This window comes from Lepidochelys olivacea, assembly GCF_965140295.1.
Source record: "Lepidochelys olivacea isolate rLepOli2 genome assembly, chromosome: 2".
NCBI lineage: Eukaryota > Metazoa > Chordata > Testudines > Cheloniidae > Lepidochelys > Lepidochelys olivacea.
The window spans coordinates 263,288,419-263,302,345 of NC_140412.1; the positions used below are offsets into that span (position 1 = coordinate 263,288,419).

Sequence of the window (13,927 nt, forward strand, 5' to 3'; positions counted from 1 at the left end):
TCCTCCCAGCTTTTGAAAGTATCTTGTCTCCTCATTGGTCATTTTGGTCAGGTGCCAGCGAGGTTACCTTTAGCTTCTTAACCCTTTACAGGTGAGAGGAGCTTTCCCCTGGCCAGGAGGGATTTCAAAGGGGTTTACCCTTCCCTTTATATTTATGACAGGTGTTTACAGGACACAAGTCGTATGTTTGTAAGTACAGTTCTGCTTTAGGGCTTTGTGACTTTAAGACTAAAGACAAACCCCAGGAAGGGATGACTCTGAACAACATCCATTGCATGCTGTGTTAGGGGCAGCATGAAGATACCAATCCCTTAAAAGGTGCAATTCTAATGAAGTTACTGGAGTCATGTCCATTTACACCAGTAGTAAAACGTGGCCCAAGTTATGTAAACATACTTACTAGCACATAAGTTAAGATCGCTGTTGTGGCTTGGGTTAATGGATCTAACATGCAATTTTTATGATTTGGGGGCTAACTATGTGCAAACTGCCACTGAAGTCCTGTAGCAGCTACGCAGTCAGGCCCTTAGCTGTTAAGCAGCTTCGGTTTCGCTTTCCCTGCCCCACCCGGCACAAATACTCACGAGAGACACTGAAGCCGAAGACATTGCCGTAGTCTTTAAGCAGCATTTTTAACAAAGTGCTCTTTCCTGCACCCGATGGGCCACTGAGAACTACTGGTCTTGGTCCTGTCATGGCTGCAGAGGGGGAAAAAAACAAACGCATCTCTTGGTTAGAAACACACAATCATAAGAAATGCCAGCTTTAGATTCCCGCAGATGCCTCATGCAGAGAGAAAGGTTTCTGTTCATTGCCTTCACTTACAAGCGACTGCGGCCAACTAAGCAATCATCAGCAAACAAATGGCACCGCCTAGGGGAGGAAGAGGGGTAGCAGAAGAAACAGTAGCAGTGGAACTGAGATGAAATATGAAATCGGATAAGCATACATACCCACAATGTATGGCTGAAGTAACTAGTTTAGTGCTGGTGGTGAAAAGCGCTGGACTGACAGTCCTAGAGAGCAACATCCTCTATCCAGAGAGCAAACACTAGACGAGCAGCAACAAGACAAGATTTCCTCCTACTGTGCCTCAACCCTGACCTGGAGGGAATATCCCTAGGCCAAAGTGAGCTCAGTCACCAGGATCCAGTCAGTTATGGCCTCTCTACTGAGCCTGCTAACAAGAGGGACAGCTAGTGCCAAGTATGGGGCGAGTTCATTGTGATGTTGGCAAGTGCACTCAAGGAACTGAACCGAAATCAAACTCACTTTATATAAAGAAAAGGAGTACTTGTGGCACCTTAGAGACTAACCAATTTATTTGAGCATAAGCTTTTGTGAGCTACAGCTCACTTCATCGGATGCATACTGTATTTTCCACAGTATGCATCCGATGAAGTGAGCTGTAGCTCACAAAAGCTTATGCTCAAATAAATTGGTTAGTCTCTAAGGTGCCACAAGTACTCCTTTTCTTTTTGCGAATACAGACTAACACGGCTGTTACTTTGAAACCTGTCACTTTATATAGTCCCAATGAGCAGCAGTCAGACGGATGCCAGTGGCTACTAAGCTAGGCAGGCTTCATCCTGAGAGCATAAGGTTCCCTTTTTCCCATTACTCGGCCCCTGAGCCATTTAGTCCCAAGGGATGGACTTTTCTCTAAACAGAAAAGGGACTAGTAGCAAGTTTGCGGGACATTATAAAGAAACATGTTTACATGGGTATTTGGTTTGTAAGTTGTCAGGGGACCCTTTTATACTCAATACCATGTTATTTTCCCCCAGTGTACTTGCGGTCTATATAAATGTCATCTGTTATCCCACTAAAACACCTTGTACATACACAATGGGATGTTCGTTTACCACATGCGTTTAATAAAGGTGAGCAAAAACATCTGCACTGCAAGGTCTCAAGGAAGTAAAATCTGCTCATTTTTTTTCATTGATGCCAGTGGAATAACCCTTCCTGTTCTAAGTGACCCACCGATAAGAAACCTAAGTATGATGCAGCTTGGGAGGGATGGGGGAAGAGAATCCAACTCAGCCATAAAAGCTTGAATTACCAGGCCAGAGATGTAAAAGAAGAGCAACTGACCCAGGCACTGTGGATGTTGCCACAGAACTTTCATCGTGAACAAGCTGAACCGCTTATTTCAAAGAGGAAAAACCCCGGGAGACAGGCTTGTCTTAGGAGACTGGTAACACATTGCAGAGCCCTTCACCTTTACCAAATCCTGGCCAGGCTGGTAGTGACTGAAAACCATTACCCTCTGACAGCTGTTTGGTGGTCTGTCCAGTCTGCTTTGGACAAGAGTCCACCTAACCCCCCTCCACCATAAATAGTTGACAAACTCAGCAGAGGATGGAATGGGTCAGTGTGTCCACCACCACCTCATTGCTAGAGTTGGCCCCTCCAGGTCATACCAGAGGCACTGTGGTGATGGAAGCCACCGTTCCATGGCTAGGTGAGGACTTCCATCCCCATGGCTATCAACCACTGCACTTCCATCAGTATTGAGTTTACATGAAAGTTTACAAGAAAAGTACATCATGTTGCAACATTTTGGACCCTGTTATGAGGGTGCAAACATACCCCAACCTTGGAGAGAGTGGGTCTTTGTCTCCCTCTAGTGGTTGAGCCACACAAGTGGATAAGGGTCTACTACAGCTACAAAGTAGCAGAATTACTCAAGCTTGAGCTCCAACAGTAGAAGTTCCTGTACTGAAGGTTATAGGTTCAAACCTCAATGAAGTCTTTCCTCAACTAAAAGGTAAGACTCTCACCCCCACTACTCTTTCCCTCCCCGCCCCCCAGCCTTCCCCTAAATAACATCCCAATGTACATTCTGATCTCTGAATGCCCTCTCTCTGCAGACCCGGCCTCTTTTGGCTCAGCATCTGCAGGTGACTCTCAGCAAGGATCTTACTCTCATGCAGAGTAGAGAGAAGAGGGCTGTTTCAGACAGATGACAGAACTGAATAATAAATATATATTTTAAAGTAAATAAAGCCTTTCTGTTGGTGGTCAGTGATAGATGGGCTGTTAGGACACACACACACAAAACCAGCCTTTTATCACAATTGGCAGGGAGCGAGAATTCCTTCACAATACTGAATTCCCAGTCTCCGTGCCCTTCGTCCCTCCACGGGCGAGCCTAGCTCGGACCCTAAACTGGAAGGTAGGCAGCTCCCCTACTCAATCCCATTGTGAAACTGCCTCACTGCACGACCTTGGGCCAGACACAACCTACCTGCGACTGTTTGCTTACCTGGTAGGGAGGGGGGGTAAGGAAAGAGGGAATGTTCACTTGCATAATTTCCTGGGGTGTGAGGTGCGTTAATAATTATCCAATGCTCGAACAGGTGCAGATGAATTGCATCCTGTATTGGCATGCAGAGCACCCCCAAAAGGAACAATCCTGCACAAGTAACCATTGCTGGACTAGAAGATTCAGCAGGTCTCATCTCAAACTCGGAAAGACACAAGCAATTAGCCACTTACAGAATTAGTTCCAGTCACATATGCACTGTAGGCTTACGTCATGTGCCGACTCAGACTCAGGGCAGGCAGAACAGAGCAGGTGGATTTAATTAAAAATTAATTTTAATTAAAAAAAGTTAAAGTTAAATTAGAAGTTAACTAAAAGCACTATTCAAATAGGGACTGTACCATTGTACTCTTATTAAAAACATAGCAACTGGAAGACGAAGAGACATTAGATTATTATTTAATTTATTCCCCAGGAATTGGTTCCTACAGCATATTTATTAGTGCTTTATCCTATCTAGTTTTTACCACTTCCCTTGGGATACACATCCATGGTTTAATAAACCTCACAGTTAGAATTTCAACCTACATTGTGTTTCCTTCCAGCCCTCAGTCTTTGGCGGAGTACCCGCTGAATGTCAAAAGTCATGCTAGATTCCAAAGTGGAGGAAATGCATTCCCATCCACTAGCTACTGAAGAGGCAACAGGATCTTAATGGTTGGAGCAGAGGATGAGGAATAAGAAGTCCCATATTTTATTCCCAGCTCTGTTGCTAACTCGCTGTGTGAACGTGCACAAGTCACTCAGTCTCTCTCTGCCTCAGTGTCCACTTTTCCCATCCATAAAATAAGGAAAACCGCTAAGTGATAGGGTCATGACGTGGCTTAATTAAAATGCTTTTAACAACAAAGAGGCTCTGCAAGTGCAAATTATTATTACTGTTTTGTTCTAGGAAAGCACCAGATATATAAGGCAGCTTTTTCTCCAGCCCTCCAAAAGCTGAACAACAACTAAGGCCACATCTACACTATAGACCTTACAATGGCACAGTTGTACCATTGCAGCTGCGGAGCAGTAAGGTCTCCCAAGTAGCCGCTCTACGCCGAAGGAAGAAAGCTCTCCCGTGGGCATAATTAAATCAACCCCAACACGCCCTGACACTCAAATGCCAACGTGGCTCTTTGCCGCTTATCTAGGCGTTAATAATTCACTCTTCACCACAGTATCTGCCTGCTAACAAGAATTCCTTAGGCTGCCTGAAACATAGAACTCTTTAGTCTCCTACCTGTATATGCCAGTCGGGAGTGCTTGGATACTTTTTATTCTTGCTGTCTCCTCTTTTACATTTTCTTTTCTCTGCTCGCATTTCTTTTCCTATCCATTAACAGCCACTAACAGGAAAGGGAAATTTAAAGCAAACAACATTTGTTACAGGAACTGCACTCTATTCAAAACTGATCCGGAAAGGAGACAGAGATAATCGTGGTTACTTCAATAGCACTGGCATATTCGCAGCATTCCCCAATTGCATGCCTTACCTTTTACTTTTATGCCCTTTCAGTTGAAGTATAAAATCCAGCTCTTTGTAACAACAGCAAACTGATAATGTGAGTGAGCAGGCAGTAAGCTGAGCTATTTGTGAACCATCTAAATCCTTAATTACAGATTCTCCATCTTAAAAGAGCCAATGAAAACTCTCCGCTGATCTTTAATCTCCTCCTGTGGTTTCTCCCACTCTCCTACTATTCTTATTGCTAAATCTCCAGGCAAGCCCGGGTAACACTCCGGTAAATGCCAGCATAAGCCTTCCACATCAAAGCATACTCTGGTTTTTAAGAAATACAAAGGACCAACTTAAGTGACTGTTTATAAGTAACTGATCTGAAATATTACACATCCATAAAAAGAAACATCTTAGCAGCAAAGACATGATCATCTCTAGAAACAAGTACAATAGGGAAAGGGTTTGCTATTTAATTCAAGTTAAAAGAAGGAAATTTGGGTCAACTTTGACTGCATTCTATATGCTGAGCTCTCGGGCATAGCTGTAAAAAGACAGTTGGAGGAAAATTTAGTAATCAGGTCTTCATTTTATCTATATCTTTCTCCATAGATAGCACAGTGATTGCAGCTGAACTTGGCCAGATCCTGATCTCAGTCACATTCTGGATTTACACCTGCAGCTCCGCTGAGTTTAATTTTATACTGGTATAACACAGACTCGGGATCTACCAATACACAAGAATACAGTATAGACCCACTGCTTAGTGCTGTATGGGCATATGCTAGATTCCATGTCCAGCTCAGTCCTGCAGATAGATGGGGTTATTTTTGTAACCTAGTTTGAGTCATTACCTGGACTCTCACTGTGCCACGACTGATTTTTAAATGTTTCACGTCACTCACCATTTCTAGTTTCACCTTTGTGTAATCATACCAGTCTCCTCTAGCTGCTGTTTCTGCTGCCTGTGTTCCATTGCAAGTTTTATAAAGGTCACCATAAATATGCTTGCAAACCAATCATATTGAACAGGGCCTATGCCTATAGCCCAGTCTACACTGGCTGGAGAAATGCATTCGCACAGGGCTGTAGCTAGCACAGTCTGGTGCTACAAAGTGGACTAACAGTTCTTTACGTAAAAGAACAAACTATTCTACCCAAAACACGCCACGTTAAAAAAAAAAAAAATCTAACAAAACTGGCCTTATGAGGAACTCTACCAGCGTGAGCTTCCGGCATTATTGGGTACTAATGTTAGGGTTGACGGGGGAATTTGATATCCAACTAGAGGTCAATGCATGTTGGGTATTTGCATAAAATCTGAGAAGGCGCCAACGCAACAGGAACTTGGAATGCACCAAAGTACTGAAGGAACACAGGTAACCTCCCGGGCATTGCTCCTCCTGATATATGCCGGGATGTTGCTAGTAGAGGCAAGCACACAAGGCAATGCACAGATCCACAACATCTGCTATATGATGCAACACTGATGCTGAGTCGACCGAAGTCATGACAAAGTTTTCTTGCCCCTATTAAACCCCTAACATTGTCACTGACACACACAAGGGTTCATTTATGGCAACTGAGTGGAGAACAACCCTGTAGCATGTGTGCTCCAGCTCCCACCAGTTGAGCCCCTACCACTCAGTGCAGATCAGCCCAGGGCTACATGGTGTCACCTTAATCGACTCTGCATTGGAGTTGGCTGGTCTAGAGATGCAATGATCAAGTGGAACTACATCATTGACCCCCTCTGTGACTGCAGCAGAGAGCTTCCAAATAGAAAGCAGGTCCTGGAATGCCAGCTGCCTGAGCAAAAATGTCTTCCAGTGACTTGGTGGACAGCAATGATCAGGCAATCACACATGCACGGATGTAGCCGGAAGCAGTATGAGAACACAACAAGAAGATGGGTAACCATTTCTTTTTGCTATGCCCATTCACCATTGTATTTGAGCATTTTAGCTATTTAGAAGGCAGATCTGGGTTTGGGGTGGAGGTGTCATTACCTGCCCAAACTCAGAGGTGCTATTTCAAACAATGCATTCAGATGACAATACCCAGGGTCATCTGTACTGGACAGTTTATTAAACTATGCAGCAGGTCCCTCAAGTTATATATCTGGGATTCCCCAAAGCCACCCCCACTCACTGCCCTCTACCATGACCTGTCCAATCAGTACACTATCCAAGGTGTTATTTATTTTAATATGAAAATGAATCCATTTTACATCGTTCCCAAATTTTCAACATGCCACAGCTTCATTAATAGGAAAGGGTGTAGCTGCTTTGCAGAGATGTCAAGGAGAAGCAGAAAGGTTTGCCAGCGGGGTAGGGCAGAGCTGGGCCTTTTGATAGTCAAGAAGGCCAGGCAGGCATTTCTGGTTCATGGTACCCACGAGGCAGTTGAACCTTTCAATACTGGAGGGAAGATGTACCTCCTTTCTCTCTCCTTCTTTTGAGCAAAGATGACTAAGTTAGAGGGAGGGAAGGAGACTTACATTTCTTGTTCCCCCACCCCAGCAACTCTGAAAGCAACACACACAGCTGCTTTTTATTGGTATGGACACATCAGACTCGCATCTCCAACTGGGTGTTGCAGAACAAGACATTAAAGCCATTGCTTTTTCTTGGACATATCATTTTGTTTACAGCCTCCATCACTGCCTTTTGATAGGGAAGGGCTATAAATTTAATGCAGAAGCCACTCAGTTTCTCACCGGGTGGCTATGTAGAAGAGCCAGAAATATGCCCTGATAATTAAATGGATCCCATCTGAGATTTAAAAAGATGTTTGCATTTGAATGAAAAAAGAAAAATCCTATGGAGCAGGGTAGGATTTTTTTTTAATAGAGTGATAAAATGTGTAAGATTACATTAAAGGACAGTTTTAGTGACTCAGAACTGTTTTGCTGATTGAATTGCAGGCTGTGTTTTTAAATGGAAGTCATGAGTTATGAACAACACTCAAGATATCTGACATTTATGAGAGGTGCAGGAAATAAGAGTAAATCTGAGAACCAACCAGATAGGATGCACTTGGGCAACAGTTACTTATAGCTTCCATTTAGGAAATCATCCTTTAGGAAATCAGGAAAGCATAAGAACAGTATGTCCATCTGGAGAGTGTCTTTCAGGAAAGTATCTAAAGTGCTTTATAAATATTAAATCTCATGCCATCAATAGGAGGCAAATATTAGATGAATTTATAGATAGATAAAAGAAATCAATGGAAGTTAGGAGCCTAAATACCTTTGTGGATCTGGGCCAAAAAGATTAAGTGCATGGCCCAAGGTCACACAACTAGCCAGTGGGAGAGACAGGAACATATAATCCAGGAGTTCTCTAACTACTACACACAAAACACCCCATCCCAACTAATTCTGAATCTGGATAGTCATTGAACGTTTTCTAACACTAACCCTTCTCTTCAGGAATCAGAATGTAAAAAGGGTCATGCCTATGTTAATATACACATTTTTAAAGGATGCTATTTTATACATTGTGAAGGACTGCCAACTACCCTGGAGGTCATTGCAGGTCTGATTCACAACCCATGCTGCTGAACATCACTATTGGAGTCTAGTTTCAAAAGAGAAAAGATAAATGAAGCAGAAGCAGGGATTTCCGCCCCAATTTGTTCCCACTTCTCCACCTTTGCTGGCAACCATCACAGCAGGCCTGTGCAGACTAAAAAGAGAGGTTGGGGTGGTGGAGGAAGAAGTGATATGTGAATTGCAAATAATGAAGCAATTCCTTCCATAAGATTAGATAGCTGAGGCAGTCAATGTGGGTGGTTGCTACTGAACATTTGTTAGGTCACTGCCACTTGGCAATGGTCACTGCTGGGCCAGTGTTTGCCAAAAATAGCATTTACTGTACCATTTGTGGAAGATGGCCTCCACGAAGTGCACTGCTGCGAAACCACAGGCTTTGTTTGGTCACCAACCCTGCTGAGAAACTGAACGGCATGAAGGTGGCAGTCTGACACCAGAGCGTAGATTTTACATCAGAGAGGGCAAATCCAAGTTCTCCAAGACACTCACAGCTGCTGGAGTTTTCTAGTTCTTTTGTGTGAGGTCTGATAGTGGCTCTTCAGGCCTCACACTGTGTTTACCTTACGTTTACCCATCACACGAGATTGGAGCCTTTGAAATGTTAAAAATTGCTAACGTCAAAGCATGGGTCATTGTGTTCGACAATGGAAATTCAGACACAATCTGCAGGTGCTATTCATCAAAACCCAAGTAGGTGAAGACGCTGTTCAGATGGTCTTCTGTGAGCAGGATCTATGCTGGTTTAAAGGGAATGACCCTGCATCTCTGAACACTCACAGGGGAGCGCTCCAGATGCAAGACAGAGATCCGCAAAGTTATTTTGGGTAACCCTGACAGACTTATGGAAAACTAGAAGATCACTACATCTCCACTGTCATTTTGGACTTACAAACTTTGACTCACCTGTTAATGTATTTTACCTGCTTTAACCTCTCAATAATTTATTTCTTTTCCTTAGCTAATAAATCTTCAGTTAGTTTATTAGAGAAATTGGTTGCCAGCATTGTCTTCAGTGTGAGATCAAGAGAATCCATTGATCTGGGGTAAGTGACTGACCCTTTGGGGTTGGGAGTAACCTAATGTGATGTTGTAGCGATCAACAATACGACGTCCAGTTTGTCTGGGTGGCACAGTAGGCTGGAGATCTTAAGGGGACTGTTTGTGACTCTGTGGGAAGACTAATGTAGTGATCCAGGAGTGCACATTTATTGCTGGCTTGGTGAAATCCAATTATAGAATATACAGCCAATTTGGAGTGTCTGCCCCATTTTCTGACAGTCTGATCTGAGATTGGCACTCATAGTTGTGAGCCACTTCAGACTGCGTGACAGAGTATACAGCTGAGTCCTTCACTGCTGTTGGTATTTTGGAGACATGTGCCTGGCACATGACTGTTCTTTCCCTGCTAGCAAGTATGTTAACCAGTAGCATAAATAAATGTCTCCTAGATGACTGATGAATATTTCACATACATCCAAGCAGACTTCCACTGGGGTACTCTAATATTCCATTGATTTTCATGGGGGAAGTGCACCACAGCAGGTAAGCCAGAGAACAGAAAAAGTTCAGCAAAACTAGTACTGATTAGCAAAGGCTTGAAGAGAGAAGGTAATGAAGCCATTTTAGGAGCAGAAAAGAAGATCAGAGGACAGTTTTTCTATAGCCTCAAGAGAGGTTTGTTGGATTAGACACCTTTAATCTCATTTCCTATTTTTAGCACGTTCTTTATAAGCACTACATCCCCACCCTTCTAAAGCATGGGACAACTGGTAGGGCCTTCAAAGCTCTGAAAGCTAATCTAGTTGAAGTTTTAAGTAATATGGTAAAAATTAATAATACTTTGCAATATACACACACAGCATTTTTGGGCTTCAAAGACATCAGAGCATAACATGGTGTCCTTCTGGCCCAGTGCAATAACTTAACTGAACAGTAAAGCATCATAACCTGCTGTTGTCCAGAGGAAGGCTGTTTAGGGTGGGGCATGCTGCAGAACAACTGTAGACAGCAATGTGCAATTGACACCATGCGCTCGGGAAACAGAATTGCTGCAGCCAGCTCACCTGCCAAGACTTGTGTTTAATTAGCATTCTGACAGCAGAATGGCCTGTGTGAAATTTTCATGGTGAACAGGCATAAGAGACAAGGAAGTAATCTAAACTGGTATACATTCAATTCTATCCCCCAAAGGGATCAACCTATTCTAGAGCTCCTCTTTTCTCGGCCCACTTGAAAGCCAAGAGAGTATTTTCAAGACCTCACGAGGCACAATGCTAATTGATTAAATCACTCCCTCCAGATACAATGATTTTTTGGAACCTGTGATGATAAAGTTAAAGGACCTGTGCAATGCCACTGAGTCAGCTACTCAAGAATAAACCTCCAGCATCAGGATTGTTATAAACATGACTAAAAATTCATTCTGGGTTGGAATTTGGTGTATTATGTCCCAGCAACTTCTTAAAAGCACAATGCCACAAACTTCTTACAGAGGTTTTAGTTTCTTATGTTCCAGAAAAGCAAAAACTAAATCAAACAAGTTTTGTTTTTTTTAAATCATCAGTTACAGACATAATTTTTGGCATTATTTATGTCAAAAATTCCTCGGTGTGGTAGCAATGAAAGTTTGCTGGAAAATGTATTCACTAAAAGGAAAAATCGTTGACATATGAAGTTATATACACATACAGCTGCACACTCACAGAGCGCTTCCTTGCTTCTTTCTTTCTGGTATTATAAAGTGCTCTCATGAGCTGTATGGATGGTATAGACGGTATAAAACACAGACAATCAATTCTTGGAATTCTCCAAACAGCAAAGGAAAAATATCCATAATAGAATGGCTGTGAGCACCATTAAAGAATCAACCTGTGTTAAGATAGAGGGAAGCCCTGCTCAAAGTCCTCAGACTGGAGTGAATAAAAAGGAGCGCCAACTCTCTGGGCAGCACAGAGGTTTTTACTGGGGAGCGTGAATATCCACAATATCAATTACTTTAATTTATCCCTAGCTCAATTTTAGAAGCATTTTTACCAATCTATCCAGTCAGCAACCTTGTAGTTTAACCCATATAATTAATACTTTAAAAGTATAAAGAAGTTCAAGCTAAATACTTCTACTGCCTGAACCTTATTGGCTTAGGTTCTTGTTGGACTCAAACTCCTCATTCTGCTGTTCCTCTAGAATTGTGCACTCCTCCTTTTCTTTCCCAGTCAGATACCAAAAAATATCTATTTCTGATCTCTGCTCCATGCCCAATATCTGCAGGTGTCTGCTGATCGTAAAGAGATTTATTTTTGACTAGTCTCAAAAAATACATGTTTCTAAGCCATCCCATACTGGGAGATTATTGGACTGTAAGACCAGTGATTTGATTAACTTCTTGCTTTCCACTCTACAGTCTCTCATTGCAACCATGACATGAGTTTAGTGATTCTCCTGCTGGTAATAGCTTATGTAAAGTGATCACTTTACATAAGCTATTACCAGCAGGAGAGTGGGGTGGGGGGAGAGAAAACCCTTTGTAGTGATAAACATCCATTTTTTCATGATTTGTGTGTATAAAAACAAACATCTTCTGTATTTTCCACAGTAAGCATCCGATGAAGTGAGCTGTAGCTTACGAAAGCTTATGCTCAAATAAATTGGTTAGTCTCTAAGGTGCCACAAGTACTCCTTTTCTTTTTGCGAATACAGACTAACACGGCTGTTACTCTGAAACCTGTCATTATTCTAGAACAGGACACCCTTCCCATATAGCAATGTGGGAAGGGCAGGCTGGTAGAGAAACCCTGCACAGTAAGCTTGTGTTTTGTTTTCAATATAAATTATTTTCCTGTACCTCTAATCCAAGTGGTTTTAACATCAATAGGCCTCAGGATAGCCTGCTGGCAACAAGCCGAAAGGAAACAAAGGCTTCCGCTGTCTATCTATATGGAAATAATTTAGTAGAAAGGCTTTGCAAAGCTCAACAGAAGAAGAAGTTATCTGAATCCCTATCATCATCAGATTGCAGCATACTTTTTAATTGGATCACCTCATATCCAGCCACACAAAATTTAAATTAGGAAATAAAGAGAGGCTATTTGCCCCATGTTACCATATGGTCTGATTCACAAAGGATACATAGACACATAAATAGCTACAAATGGAGGGTGGCCTGCATTCCTAACTGTACTCCCTGCTGGGCTCTGCAATTAGATATTTTCTGCTTCAATGGTTTCTATGCTGGGCTTAAATAAATCAATAGGGGGGGAAATTCCTTCCTCTCAACACAAAAGACAAGATAAAAGCTTGATTAAATATCCAATTGCAACTTTAAAATTCCACATCACAGTAATATTACTTGGCACTAATATTAGATATTTCATCTTCAAAGATACTTCTAAACAAATGCTCATTAATCCTCAGAACACCTATGTGCAGCAGGCATTATTATTTCCCTTTCACAGATGTGGAAAGCTGTGACAAAGGTTGACTGACTTGCCCAAGGTTACAGAGGAAATCATCGAGGAATTATAATTCCAGTTCACAGTTCAGGTCTGTAGTCATTACATACAAAACCTGCAGGGGTTCAACTAAAATCAGTTCTGAAATCAATTTATTTCAACCAGTGAAAACCATTCTGTGGACACAATTTTATAAATTCATAGATTATAAAGCAAGAAGGGACCATTGTGATCAAGTCTGGCTTCCCGTATAATACAGGCCATACATCAAAGAACCATAGAAATGTAGGGCTCAGAAGGGACCTCGAGTGGTCACAAAGTCCAGCCCCCTGTGCTGTGATAGGACCAAGTAAGCCTAGGCCATCCCTGAGAGGCATTTGTCCAACTTCTTTTTAAAAGCTTCCAATGATGGGGACTCCATGACCTCCCTTGGAAACCTATTCCAGATCTTAGGAAAAACTTTCTAACTGTAACGGTAGCTAATATCCAACCTACTTCTTCTCCCTTGCTGCAGATTAAGCCCATTGCTTCTTCTCCTACCTTCAGTGGGCATGGAGAACAACTGATTATCATTCTCTTTATAACAACCCTTACCATGTTGGAAGACTGTTATCAGGTCCCCCCTCAGTCTTCTTTTCTCAAGAACACACATCCGGTTTTCTCTCTGAACATACACCCAGTTTTTTAATCTTTCCTCACGGATCAAGCTTTTTCAATGTTTTATTTTTGTTGCTCTACGCTGGATACTCTCCAGTTTGTCCACATCCTTGCTAAATTGTGGTGCCCAGAGTTGGACACAGCACTCCAGCTGGGGCCTCACCAGTACTGAGAAGAGCGGGATAATTACCTCCTGTGTCTTACATACAACTCTCCTGTTAATATGCCACAGAATCATATAAGCCTCTTTTGTAGCTGCTTTACATTGACGACACAGATTCAAAGTTGTGGTCCACTATAATCCCCGGATCCTTTTCAGCTGTACTACCACCTAGACTTTTATTCCCCATTTTGTAGCTGTGCATTTGATTTGTCCTTCCTAAGCAAAGGTACTGTGCATGTGTCTATTGAATTTCATCTTGTTGATTTCAGACCAATTCTCCAATTTCTCAAGGTCACTTTGAATGTTAGACCTGTCCTCCTAAGTGTTTGCA

At 42.3% G+C, this 13,927-nt stretch overlaps 1 protein-coding gene across 3 annotated transcripts in view; it reads right to left on the reverse strand.

Annotated features, from left to right (window-relative positions):
* The window catches only part of GUK1 (guanylate kinase 1), a 49,183-nt gene that overhangs the window by 23,172 nt on the left and 12,084 nt on the right, over positions 1–13,927 (reverse strand). Inside the window, exons 1-2 of one of the 3 annotated variants that reach the window (XM_084618149.1) lie at positions 4,810–4,909; positions 585–698 (exon numbers count right to left, since the gene is read on the reverse strand). In XM_084618149.1, coding sequence (XP_084474275.1) covers positions 585–696 — 112 coding nt within the window. In that variant the 5' untranslated portion in view covers positions 697–698; positions 4,810–4,909. Of the gene's footprint in view, positions 1–584; positions 699–4,556; positions 4,660–4,809; positions 4,910–13,927 lie in introns of those variants that run through there. The other 2 variants (XM_084618148.1, XM_084618147.1) reach the window with 2 other exon arrangements.